The 14,025-nt window shown below is 29.0% G+C and overlaps 2 protein-coding genes across 2 annotated transcripts in view; both read left to right on the plus strand.

Annotated features, from left to right (window-relative positions):
• Window positions 1–1,224: 1,224 nt before the first annotated feature.
• Window positions 1,225–2,376, plus strand: LOC101491710 (transcription termination factor MTERF15, mitochondrial-like). The gene has a single exon (XM_004488183.4). The coding sequence runs from the start codon at window positions 1,225–1,227 to the stop codon at window positions 2,374–2,376; it is 1,152 nt and encodes a 383-aa protein (XP_004488240.3).
• Window positions 2,377–11,567: 9,191 nt separating this feature from the next.
• LOC140921037 (uncharacterized) overlaps window positions 11,568–14,025 on the plus strand; it is an 11,054-nt gene continuing 8,596 nt past the window's right edge. Inside the window, exon 1 of the mRNA XM_073370757.1 lies at window positions 11,568–13,927. Within this exon, the coding sequence (XP_073226858.1) occupies window positions 12,223–13,927 (1,705 nt within the window). The 5' untranslated portion in view covers window positions 11,568–12,222. The remainder of the gene's footprint in view (window positions 13,928–14,025) is intronic.

The raw sequence follows: 14,025 nt of genomic DNA on the forward strand, positions 1-14,025 counted from the left end.
ATTATTATTATTATTATTATTATTATTATTATTATTATTATTATTATTATTATTAATTTTTATTTATAAAAAAAAGTTATTATAATATAACAAGTTGTTTGTTTTGATTCATCTATTTAACCGTATTTTTTTCTCTAATTTAATATATTTTATTTTATTTTAATAATAGAATTTTGATTTTTTAATAATTATTTTTAATTTATTTAAAAAATCAAAATACTATTAATAAAAAAAATTAAATTGAAGAAAAAAAAATACATCCTAAAATTTTGCCACAAACAAAACGTGTCCCTAATATTTTGCCACAAACATTCATCCTAAAATCAAATGGTTGACTAAATGTGCCACAAACAAAACGTGTCCCTAATAATTTGCGTATAAAATAACAACATATTTTCTTAACAACTCACTCCTATTTTTATTGTGAATATTTTATAAAATAACAATTTATTTTCTTAACAACTATCTCCTATTTTTATTCCGATCTAATAAAAAATAATAAAATATAGTTAATATAATTAAAAAAAATTAATAAAAATATTTAAAAAATATATAAAGTTTTAATAATATAATTTACTTTACTTTATTATTATTATTACTTTTATTAATATAATTTATTTTATTAATTAATTTATAAATAATATTCGGTATTCATTTATAACTACCGGACATTTCAAAAAAGAAATTTCCGGTATTCATTTATAACTACCGGAAATTTCAAAAATGAAATTTCCGGTATTCATTTATAACTACAGGAAATTTCATTCATTCTGAAATTTCCGGTAAACAATATTTTTTCATTTATAACTACATTCATAATGAAATTTCCGGTAAAAAAAATTCTTTTAAATTTTTACAAGTTTTATCAAGGGTAGTTTGGACATTTAAAAATAAAATTTTTAAATGAGGGGGTACAAGATTAATTGAGGGGATACAAAAGCCAACTTTCATAAACTAAATAATCTTGTTAGTAATATTTTATTAAATAGTCTTCATGCAATAAAAAAACTTATATATTACATCTTTTGTAAACTAAATTTTAAAGTTTATTTCTTTACAATTTATAAGAGAAATGAAGTTGGTAGTTTTGAGTGAAATTAGTTTGAAACGAGCTCAGCTCTTACACTAGTTACGGTAATATTTACGCAACTATAGAGTTGAATAATCTTGTTTCTCATAAACCCTACATTTGATTCTAACCCATCAATTGCAACAGTAACAACCATGTTGAAATCATTTATCTGCAACAATGCTTTCGCCATATCAACAACACTCTCCCACTTCTCCTTCCCATACCCATTTTCTCACAAATTCCTAACCACCACTACCACTTCACACTCATTCACCGTTTCCTACTTGATCAACAACTTCAACTTCTCATCAGAACTCGCTCTCAAAGCTTCCAAACAAGTTCACTTCAACACTCCCAATAAAGCCGATTCAGTTATCAACTTCTTCACAACCCACGGTTTTACTGACACAGACATTCAAAAGATCGTCAAAAGAGAACCTTGGCTTCTTTCCTGCGATACCCACAAAAGGGTTTTGCCAAAGTTTCAATTTTTACTCTCCAAAGGTGCTTCTCCCTCTGACATTGTTGGCATCGCTGTAGGTAACCCTAGATTCATGAAAACAAGTTTGAAGAATCGTGTTATTCCACTTTATAATTTAGTAAATCAATTCATCTGTTCTGATCAAAAGACACTTGCTTCTATTATTTCATGCCCTTCTTTGCTTTGTAGTGATTTTGTTGATTCTAATATCAAATTGTTGGTTGAAAATGGTGTTTGCAATTCTAGTATTTTTAGAATACTTCGTTCTAGACCTAGTATTATCTTTTGTAGTCCTAGAGAGTTAGCCGAGTCGGTTGAGGAATTGAAAAAATTGGGATTAAATCCTTCTATGTCATTCTTTGGTGATGCATTGCTTGCCAAGAGAGGTATAAGTGAATCCAAGTGGAATGAGAAGATTGATACTTTTAAGAAGTGGGGTTGGTCTGAGGAAACTATTTTGGAAGCTATTAGGAGACAGCCGAAGTGTATGCTTTCATCAAACGATAAAATCAATAGGGTGATGGAGTTTTGGGTTAATGAGTTAGGTTGGGATTCTTCTTACCTTGTTAAGGGACCAGGGATTTTTGGGTATGGTTTGGAGAAAAGGGTCATTCCGAGAGCAATGATCGTCCGCTATCTTCTAAATAAAGGCTTGAGAAGCGAGAGTGCTAGCTTGCTTACTCCATTTTACTTGTCTGAGAAATTGTTCTTGGAAAGGTATGTGTTGTGTTTTGAAGAGGAGGAAAAATCTTATCTATTGAAGTTATATTATGAAATGATGAAGGTGGAAAATGAGAAGGGACAGAAGAATCCTGAGTCATGATATGTCATGTTCATAAATTGTTGATTGTAGAAATGTACTTTTCGTTGCCAGTATTGTGACTAACTTATTTATGGGAGTGCTTTCTGCTGGCATCACTTGTCACAAGCAATTTTAGATTGACCAACTTGGACATCTACAGAATTGTTGTATACCTCATCAGGTACCCCTGGACCGGGCGTGTGTTTATATGGATATATATTGCTTCTTCTGCATTATTTGAGAACTGGAAATTGAAGTGATAGAAAAGTTTTAGTGGTTAAATTATAATTGACTATTGTCTGGATGTACCATTGTGGAGAAGTTTTTGAAATGATTTGTGGCCGGTAATGGCATTTTAATAAAAGTATTCATTTTTGTGGCCGCATTACTGTTAATTACAGAACCAAAATGGCTTACTTTTAGTTTTTTAGTTTTACAGTTCCTTCTAATAAAAGTCTTCATTGAGAAGATTTTGAACTGGTAATTCCTTGACTATGAATTTATGGTGTTCCTAAAGAAGCTTCTCTTTGCTCAGGCTATGTTTGAATTAGTTGTCATTGGTTGGTAATGGAAAGGAACCTTATATATTCCATTCAAAAAAATTATTTTTCTTTTACCCAATTATTTGCTCATCATTCCATTCACTTTTCATACAACGGAATAGAGTCGTTCAAATTTGCCCATCAGGAAATATCTACCGATAGCCTAATAGGTAGTTATCTCTATGTTTGAAGATAATATGAAGAAAAATAGGGTCATTCTATGTCTTAATGGTTTATTAATAATATGTAGCAAGGGATTTTATTTAGGAATATATGGAAAAAATGGAGACTAGGTGATGTTTACATGATTTTCATAAGGCATAAATGTTTTAGATTATATAAACAGGACCGAGTTACTTGATTTTGTACTGTGTGTAAAGCAGATATTTGGCTTTAGTTTGTCTATGATTTGCATAGTTTTGTGATTCTAGCTTAGCTATTCACACTGCAATGTAAATATGATTTAGGGAAAAAATCTAAATCTGTTTTAATATTATTTTGATTATAAGATATTTTGATATGAATATGTAATTCATACATTACACGTAGATCGGTCTCTTGATGATCTCAAACATTTTCTGTTTTTTCAATCTTTATTAGGAAGATAATATACGTATTTGTATGGCGTTCCATCAATTTGGTTGTGAAAACAAAATTCTTATTATCATAATATCATGTAAAAAATGTTTGTAATGAGAATCTCTGTTACTCGGTTATGTTGGAACTCTTTGGTCTCTGTCAAGGGAATTTGGTAGGGAACATTGCAAGAGCCTCAGCTGTGAAGCTTGTGATTATCTTCTCTAGAAAAGGTTTGATGAAACACTTTGCAGGCCTTATTACACCATGTGTCCTAGTGGTGTTCTTCCTTAGAGGTTATGTGTGATGTTTTAAGCTGGAAAAATCTCAACCATTGAAGTTTTCTCTCAGCAACATTTTCTTGCTTTGGTCAGAATCATGTTTAGAATCTCTAGGAATCTAAGCATGTGTTTGAAAACAAGGTGACTCATCAATTATCACGTTCCAATACAGATTGTAATGTAAAACTAGAAGCTCCAATTTATAGCTTTAATCTGACTGTGGTTTTCCACCGTGAAATGACGAACAAGTGTGTTCCCTAACACACCAAAACAAATGAGCTATTAGATTATTATGCTAAGAGATTTCTTTTTGAGAAAAAGGTTACTCAATTTGTCCTTCACTATTGAGTTGGGATTTAAAAGTGGAATTTGGGAATGTTATTGCCTGATCCTTTGTTAAAAAATATTGATGGTTTTATTTAGGTTTAATTGCAATTTTAATCTTTTAAAAGTAAATAAATTTGATTTTTCTCTCATATTTTTTAATTAAAAAATAACAATTTAATATATTTTAAAGAATGTGGCATATAATTTTATGATATAAAATTATTTAGACGCATTAATTATTTATGTCATTAATTAAATTATAAAAAAATGAATTATTTATTGTGTTTTCATTGGTGTTACTCATTTTAGATTATTTTATTATATGTCAAATTATTTAAAATATGTCTCATCGCCTTTGTTTAATTAATAAATCAGAATGAGAATTGAAACTGTCAAATTTTAAAATAAGATGATTGATTTCATGAATTAATAAAAATATGGAGTTAAAATTACAATTAAACTTTACTTTAACAAAAAAAACATTTAATATCAATAGATGAATAGGTATAATTGTGTGATGTTTAAAATTATGGAGGTATAATTGTATCTGAACTCAAATTCTTTAAACAAGTGTGAGTCTTGTAGGTGAAAAAAATGTAGTTTAAATAAAATCGAACTAATTATAGTTAATTAAGTTTTTTAACAATGATTAATTTATTGATAAAGTTGGTGGATATTATTAAAAAAAGTTTAAATCGATGAAAAATAGTAAAATGACAACATTAAACTTGGATGACATGGGTGGTTAAGGATGGAAGCTTTACATTTTCTTTTGTTAGAGTTTAAGGCATGTTTAATTATCTTTTTAAAAACAGTTTTCTCTTTTTACAATTATAAAATTTGGTTAGGTGACTTTTTTAAAAAATTATTTTGAAAATTGAAAACTGAATATACAAATTTGATTTCAGATTTCTGGTCTCTTTAAAAAAAACACAAAAAAGTGGTCAATTTTTATTAGTAGAAATCTAATAAATAATAATAAATAAATGATTTTTTTTTTTTAATTTTAAATAAGACGTTTGGTGTATCACGTTACACACCATCACATTTCATATATAATTTTTGTATACAATATGTTATTTTTTTTGTATAATATTCAACTATTTTTCAATTAAAATCATTATAATATCAATTTAATTCATATATATTATTAATGTAATTAAATTATATAAATTTAATTAATCACAATTATTATATTATTAAATATATATAACTTTTATTATAATCATCTCTAAAGTCATTTTGATGAATAATTGTGATCTGACGATAATGTAAATTTTTTTATACCAATAATGTACGAAAATTAAACTTTTATAATATTTTATTTTATTTTCTTAATTATTACTTATAAATAGATGTGTTTATATTTAATATGATTTAAAATAAAATTGCATACTAATAAAATAAAAACGAACCCTTGAGTTTGTTAATTGGCGGGGAGCCCATGACGGAGCCTAGAGGCCCATATCTCTTGCAGGTCGGGTAAACAAAAACCCTAGCGGCCACCCAGAGTCCCTCTATATACCCCAGAGGCGCAGTTCTATTTGAATCATATACACTTAATATTGCTTTCTTATGTTTAGGGTTTGAGTTCTGTTTTTCTTTGATTTATTTTATTGAAATTGTACTATATTATAGTTCAAGTAGATTTATAAAACGCAAGTCAGCTTCTTGATTGAACCTTTTTGAATCAATGGTTCAGTCAATTATTTACTCAAACTTGCGAATATCAATTTATTTGCAGGCTCACTCGTCTGAATTTGATATTTTATGATATTTCAGACCCTTTAGTACTGCAACATCTATATTATTTATCAATAATAACTGTTTTTTATTTAAGCAAACGCACTCTGTCCCTAAACCGTGTTTGACACGAATGTTTTGAGGCAATTTCTTCGTTTGCTAAATTGATTCAGTTGTAGTTTCATTGAATTAGCCCGCGATCTGTTTATTTTGGTGCGGGCAACTTAATTGACTGCAACAACATTTACTATCATTTTTTAATTTGCTTTAACATGTTCAATTTTCAAAGATTTTGTATGTTTTGAAGTTGTGTAATTCGTAGTGTATATCGATCTACCAGAATTGTTGGTTGTATACTACAAAAATAAAGAATTGATGGCTTGCACACCTGAAGCAATTTATTTCTTTATTTTTGTAGTGTATATCCCAAAAATTCTTATTGATATTCGAAAATCTATATGACATGTATTATTGAATACAATTTAACATCCAATATTGAGTTATATGATTTCGTCGACATTTTCTCTTGTGGTTAAGCTTTTATAGCCACATCTAATATGTAATACTCTCGCTCACAACGAAACACAATTTAATTAGTTGTTTCTTAAATGTTCGTTAAGAATTTTGAAAATATTGTAGGGTTGTATTCTGACTCTTTTTGTGTTGCCTTTATTATGAGATATTATAATACAACTTTATTTATAGGCATAATAAGGATTCCCTGGACACATGATTTATGGATTTGAATTCCTCGTTGTGATTGTTGTTATAGTTTTGAAAATGAAATATTCTTGTATTGATTAGTAATGACCATAACATTTGATTAATAGTTAAGTTTGAAGTCTTTACTAAGACCCTGCAGTAAGGTTTTGTAACCTATAGAGTTCAATGGGATGAAATTAGGTAATATTGAAATAATACAACATCCATAACATTCTATATATTTTGTTGTGTGTTTATAAATTTATATATAATAAATATATTTTACAATGATATTAATATATTAAATAATATTCCATATACACTTTCAAATTAATGCATACCATAGTAATGTTTAAAATGCAAAAGATAAACATTATTTTCAAAATATACTTCCAATATTTTTGCTCATTTTCTAATAACTCTACTTTGTTCATCAATATGAATTGCAGATCTCTTAACTTCCGTTAGTCTTTAGATAAAGAGATTAGTTTGTCTATCATTCTTGGTTTTAAAAAATCATCACCTCTATTGTCTTTAGTTGAGGATATTTTTACAAAATTGTAAACTTTACCCAACAACTTTGTCTTCCACAAATCTAACATTAACTTTTCGATTAGATTCAAACTTTTACCCATTGAAAAAATGTTAGTATAAAAATATTTTTTAGGTATATTTTAATGACTACAAACTTTATGAAATAAATTATTAAGTTTTATGAATGATGTTATACTAATGATTTTATTTGAATTTTGTTTAAGGAATGAATTGCATAAGAGAACAAGTAAGAAGTCGTTTACTTGAGTTTTATAAATATCATAATCTCAAAAGGAAGGTATCATATCAATTATTCAACATAATGATTATTACATCTTCAAAATAGTATATTCATAAAATAGACGTTCAACAAGATCATTTGAAAGAAGTAAGATCAAATCTAAGAAACCTATAATGTTATAGAAATAACATTTTTTACAAAAAAATGAATATCATTTTTTACAGCATTCTAAAAAACGAATATCATTTTGGACAACAATTTGAAAAACAAAGATCATTCTGAATAACAACATTAATTCAAGAACATTTTGGTTTACAAAGAACAAAGTCCTCTTTAATTCAAGATTGATTTGGACTACGAAAATACATCAATTTATATTGCAAATCACAAGTATTCATTACAAATGAACATAATTATATACTCCATATTATTTTGGATAGAATTGATCAAAGAGGATTAGCAAAGGCAAAACAAAACATCAAGATCAATATTCAAAAATTGATGAGTTATGAGTAAGGACAACCATGACATCAATGACAGGTGCTGCACCTTTTTTGCATAAAGCACATTATGTTTCTGAGACAAAGAACTGACACACAATAACTGTCAAAATCTAGCACTCACAAAACATAAGCGAAGAATGTTCTTATTTTACAAAAGAACATTATGGTTATTCTTTTTTAAAGACATAATTAAAACATAATTTTCCACAGTTCAAACCACATATTAAAAAGTATCAAAACTTTTCAAATCAATAATGAACCCCATAACTTGAGCTGAATGCCTAAAGGAGGAAAGTATTCTCAAAATTGATCTCCAAATTGATTAGTTATGAGCAAGTACACAAATACATTGTACTTACAATATTCTGCAGAAAGCTGTGCATAACTCTAACATGGAAACAATATCAAACTGACATTTGACAGCTCACTAACTCACTCATTCACATTTTCCATCAAACCGAAAAACAAGAACATTCTCCAATTGTCAAGAACGTTCTGGACAACAAATAAACACATTGTTTAATTGCTTTAAAATATACGTAACATTTGGAAGATGAAAGCAAGAGTTCAATTTACAAATCTACCAATACTTGTTCAAGTAAGAACAAGTCAAAAAAACTCTTCGAGCAAACTTCAACTCTCTTCACTATAATTGTGGATCATTATTTACTGAATTTGTTTTTCGTTTATGTCAAACAAGTGTTGAGAAGTTTCAAGATCCCAAACACTTTTATCATACACATTATTTGTAACGCAAGTCTATCTTTTATGTTAGATTAAGTGTTGTTGTAAAAATCATTTCAATTCTGAAAGGTGATTGTAAATATTTTCAAGGTTGAAAAGTGATTGTAAAAATTCTTTATTGGTTGAAAGGTGAAAATTGTAACAGATCAGGGTTGATCTGGACTGGTGCTATAAACACCAAGAATTTTCTTCGTTTTGAACACTTAGTGAAAATCTCACGGATGTGAGGACTGAACGTAACCCGAATTTGGTGAACTAAGATAAATCTCTATGTGATATCTCTTCTCTTATCTCTATTTATTTCTAGTCTTTCGATTATCAAATTAAATAGATAAGTTAAATTTGTGTGTTTCTTACTAACCAAAAACGTTCTCCGTTTTCTGTTTTCATAACCAAGAACGTTATCTGTTTTCTGTTTTTATAACCAAGATTAATTTTGAGTTAAATTTTTTAAGTTTTAACATGAAATTTTAAAAAGGGGATTTACAATTCAAACCCTTCATCCTTTTCTTGTAAATTGACATTGTTATTTCTAGAAATAGAATAAGTAGTTCTTGATTCTTCCATTTTATACAATTTAAACACCATGGAAGAGGAAGAAGAATGAATTATATAAATAGAGGTTATTGGAAGAAGAAAAAAATATGAAATGATGGAATAAGATAAGAATGAAATATATAGATGAAGATGTTTTCGTTGCAATGATGACATAGTTTCCATTTCAATAAAAATTGTGTTTCCATTTTGTTTTTAAATTTTGGCAAATTAGTCCCTTGTGTTTCCAAAATCAAGCAAATTAACCTCTCTTACGTGGAAATTAGTTGGCCAATAACTGGTTTTTTTCATTTAAGGAGATAATGTCAATGTTAACCTCATTAATGGGACAAACTAAGAATACATTAGCTCGACGTCTTTCAATTTCAAGATGTTATACAATTTTTCAAAATCCAAAATTCGACCATTACAATTTCAAGAGGCAATTTGGCAACGAGCCTTTCATTCTCACTAAATATCAATTCAATCCCCAAGAATTAATGTCAACATTGTGAGGGGCATGAATTCCAAGAGGGGATGAAAACCAAGTAATTTTGACAAGCAAAAATAACATAACCAAGTGTCCATAGGGCAATAGTATACACACTCAATCCATTTTTAGCTAATCTAATTCTAGTAGGTAGAATGTATTTCATCATTCTCCACACCAAATTTCTTACTTTGTTTCCAAATCTTCCCCTACAAAGATTCTTCATCTTTCCTTTCATCAATTGGCATTCTAGTAGAAATGGGATACTAAACACTTTATTTGCCTCAATTGGGTTGAAGCAAGATTGTACTTGTTGACACCTAATTTTGTCCGATTTTTACTTTTTATTAAAAAAGAAAATAATAATAATAATAAATATATAAATATATGTGAATAAATATAAATATAAAAATAAAAATAAAAATAAATAATTAGGGATATAAGCTTTTAACAATCACAAGTGTTTTCGGTTGTTGTTTGCCTCTAATTCTTGTTCAGACTATTTTCTAAAATATAAAAATAATAATAAGAAATAAAAATAAAGGAAATTGAAAAGAAATGAATTGATGGTCATAAAAATCAATGCAATGATGATCAAAATAAATGAAAAAAAAACCGAAAAGAAATTGATTGATGGTCATAAAAATCAGAATAATGGTGATCAATTGAATAGAAAAGAAAACCGAAGAAATGAATCAATAGCAATAAGAATCGGTATAATTGTGATCAATTAAAAGAAAAGAAAAAAAAAATAGATTAATGGTAATCAATTGACAATTATTATGTTGTTTTTTGAAATCTATACCCAAAAGTCTATAAATAGTCGGCCACAAGAAGACAAAGTGGAGGAGAATTCAAAGAATAATTGAGAGCACACAAAAAAATAAAAGAGAAGAGAGAATAATAGAGAGAAAAGAAAGAAGAAAGATTGGAATGAACTAGTAAAGAACATTTCCAGTGCGGTAAACATTTATTTTTCTTTTTTTTTTCTCGTCTATTTTTTTTTACATTATTATTGTTATAAAGTTTTTTTTTTACTATTCTATGCACGTATGATATAAACAATAATTTTTTTTTTTTATTTCACGATCAAGTTTTGGAATCAACTAATAAAAATCAATTTAATTGTTGTATAATCGTTTATTTCTTTATCAAATTTGTGATCTCTCATCTTTATTGTATTTTATTTCTTGTGCGTTATATCTTAAATTCTCTTATTATTATCGCCGTCGGTTTGCGCTACATATGCGTCGCCTACTTGCGGATTTTTATCCTTTACATTTTATAAAAATAAAAAAGATAGTAAAAATGTTTCTTTAAAATAAAACGATACACAAATCAATATACAACACATCACTCCTATTATTATTTTCATTATTACCATTATTACTATTATTATCACTATTATGTTGTTAATTTATTTTGATATATATATAAAGTAAAATTAATAATAAAATCGATCAACATATAAATATTTTCTACCTAAGAACTACGTGTGTTTTGATTTCCCTATTGCACCTGGAGATACTGTTGAGACAAACTCTCTATTTTAAAGTTTTGATGAAAATAAACAAAGGTTAATTAAGAATGTTAATTATGATTCTAAATGTTATGTTAATTTAACTTGTGCTTTTGAGTGGATTTAATTAAGAACAGAATCAAGCAAAGCAAAGAAAACAACAACAAGAACACTAAAACAAAGAAAGAGCTACATCCTCGAAAAAGTTCATCACAGCATGTTGTTCAAAGTTTATCTACATCGTTAACAAAGAATCTGCTCTGGAAATCACTCATATCTAACAAACACATGGCAAGGAACAAGTACAAATAATCCAGACTCAAAAAGGACATTTGATCGCAAAGATTAAAGAGTTCAAACATGGACAAAAGTCATGACGGCTTAAGAACTCCAAAATTCAAATGTCAAAGAAAACTTGATCAAAAACAGAGGCAACATCACTTTCTGCAATTCGCGAAACAGCCACTGCTGCTCATTCATATATCAGTTGCGAAATTGTCATTAGATACTCTGTAAAGAATCTATTCTCAAACAAGAGTTGAGTAATATCAGATTCTGTCAAAATCAATCATTTGTAAAAACTCAAACTATAAGAGTTTCGTTATAGTTTGTTTAAGATTGCTTCCTATCAAGGTTAGATAGGTGCTGTGATTGCTTTCTGGGTGGAAAGTAATTAAGAAAGAAATAGATCAAGGTTAATTTATTCTAGGTGTTGTAAGATTAAGAAGGTTCTTCATTTTAAACACTTAGTGGAAATCTCACAGTATGAGGACTGGACGTAACCCACGTTGGGTGAACCAGGATAAATCTGTGTGTGGTATTCTCCTTCCTTTCTCCTTCTTTATTATACTGCATTAATCATTTGAGATAAAGTATAAACTGATTTTCTGCTAATTAAAGAACGTTCTCTGTTTTATAACATAAACCAAGAACGTTCTCCGTTTTCTGTTTCATAACCAAGATCATTCTTGAGTTATTTTCTTAAGTTTTAACAGGAATTTTTAAAAGGCATATTTACAATTCAAACCCCCCTTTCTTGTAAATCGACATTGTTACTTCAATTGGCATCAGAGCTCGGTCTCTAAAAAGTTCAAAAACACCTAACAAGTGTTAGAGAAAAGATCTAGAAGAATGTCGAAAGCAAAATACATTGTTGAAGGAGGATCCTCAAATCGACCTCCATTCTTTGATGGATCAGACTATTATTTTTGGAAAAACAAAATGCAGTTGTTCTTAAAATCTCAGGACACGGGAATGTGGCGCATCATCACAGATGGAAATTTCACACCAAGGGTCGATCAAGATGACTTGAATTCTGCTCTAAAAAAGGAAGCAGATTGGACAGCAGAAGATAAAGCTAAGGTACTTCTAAATTCTAAAGCTCAATTATTCTTATCATGTGCTTTAAGCAGGGAAGAAAGTGAAAGGGTAGATGAATGCACAACTGCAAAAGAAGTCTGGGATACATTGCAAACTCACCATGAAGGAACAAGCCATGTCAAAGAAACAAGGATAGACATTGGTATAAGGAAATTCGAATTGTTCGAAATGCAAGAAGGAGAAACCATTGATGAAATGTACTCAAGATTCACCACAATAGTAAATGAAATGCGTTCTCTTGGCAAAGCCTATACTGTGCAAGAAAGAGTAAGAAAAATCATGAGGTGTCTCCCAATCATTTGGAGACCAATGGTGACAGCTATAAGCCAAGCCAAGAACCTTGAGTCACTGCCTCTGGAAGAACTAATTGGAACTCTAAGAGCTCATGAGATAGTATTGCAAGAAGACAAACCAGTCAAGAAAGGAAAGGCAATAGCACTGAAAGTCTCTCAAGAAAAAATCACAGTACCAGTTGAAGAGGAATCAGAAGAGAATGAACAAGGAGATGCTGATGAAATCGCGCTTCTCACTAGAAGAATTCAAAGAATGATGAGAAGAAGAGATCAAATCAAAAAGGGATTTCAAAACAGAAATCCTAAAACAGAGATTGACAAGAGTCAAGTCACATGCTTTGGATGCAACAAATTGGGACATTACAAGGCAGAATGTCCATCAAACAAAAATCCACCAAAACGATTTCCCTTCAAAAAGAAATCAATGATGGCAACATGGGATGATTCAGAGGAATCAGAAACAGAAGAAGAGGAAGAAGAAGCCAACATATGCTTGATGGCAAAAACAGAGGAAGATGAGGTAATGAATTCTGAACCATGTCATTTATGTCAACAAATGGGAAATGAATTTGATAACTTGCTAAATGACTCAAATCTCCTTATTCAAAAATGTAGTTCTCTGAAAGAACAGTTTTATAAAGAGAAAGAAGAGAAGGAAAGAAATCAAACTGAAAATAATTTGTTAAAAAAGATGATTCAAGAATTGAAAGAAACAAGAGTTTTTGAAAGTGAAGAATGTCAAGAACATTCTGCGCTACAAACGGAGAACGTTCAACTCAAAAATGAAAATGAACTTCTCAAAACTGATTTACTGAACTTCATTAAAGCCACTGAAACTTTTCATAACATCATGGGATCTCAAATAGGAATTTTTGATAAAGCTGGTCTTGGTTTCAATCAAACTCAAAAAACCAAACTTTATGAAAACTTCTTTGTCCCAGAAAGAAAGGAAGAAAAATGCAAGACTAGATGCTCATACTGTAGAAAACTTGGACATCTAGAGTTTGCATGCTACTTCAGGAAAAGGGATGAAAAAATCAAAAAGAAAAAGCTTTTTAAACATGAGAATCATCCTGTCAAGATTGTTTCAAAAAAACAGCAAAACGGAGAATGTTCTCCAGTTTGTTCCCCAAACGGAGAAAGTTCAAAGTTACAAGTTGAACGTTTCAAAAAATATGTTAAACCAAAGTTCAACTCTCCTAAATCATATATTGCTAAACCCATTTCAAAATCAACAAACAACACAACTGTTTCCAAAACG

The sequence above is a fragment of the Cicer arietinum genome, chromosome 1 (assembly GCF_000331145.2).
Source record: "Cicer arietinum cultivar CDC Frontier isolate Library 1 chromosome 1, Cicar.CDCFrontier_v2.0, whole genome shotgun sequence".
NCBI classification, from domain to species: Eukaryota; Viridiplantae; Streptophyta; class Magnoliopsida; order Fabales; family Fabaceae; genus Cicer; species Cicer arietinum.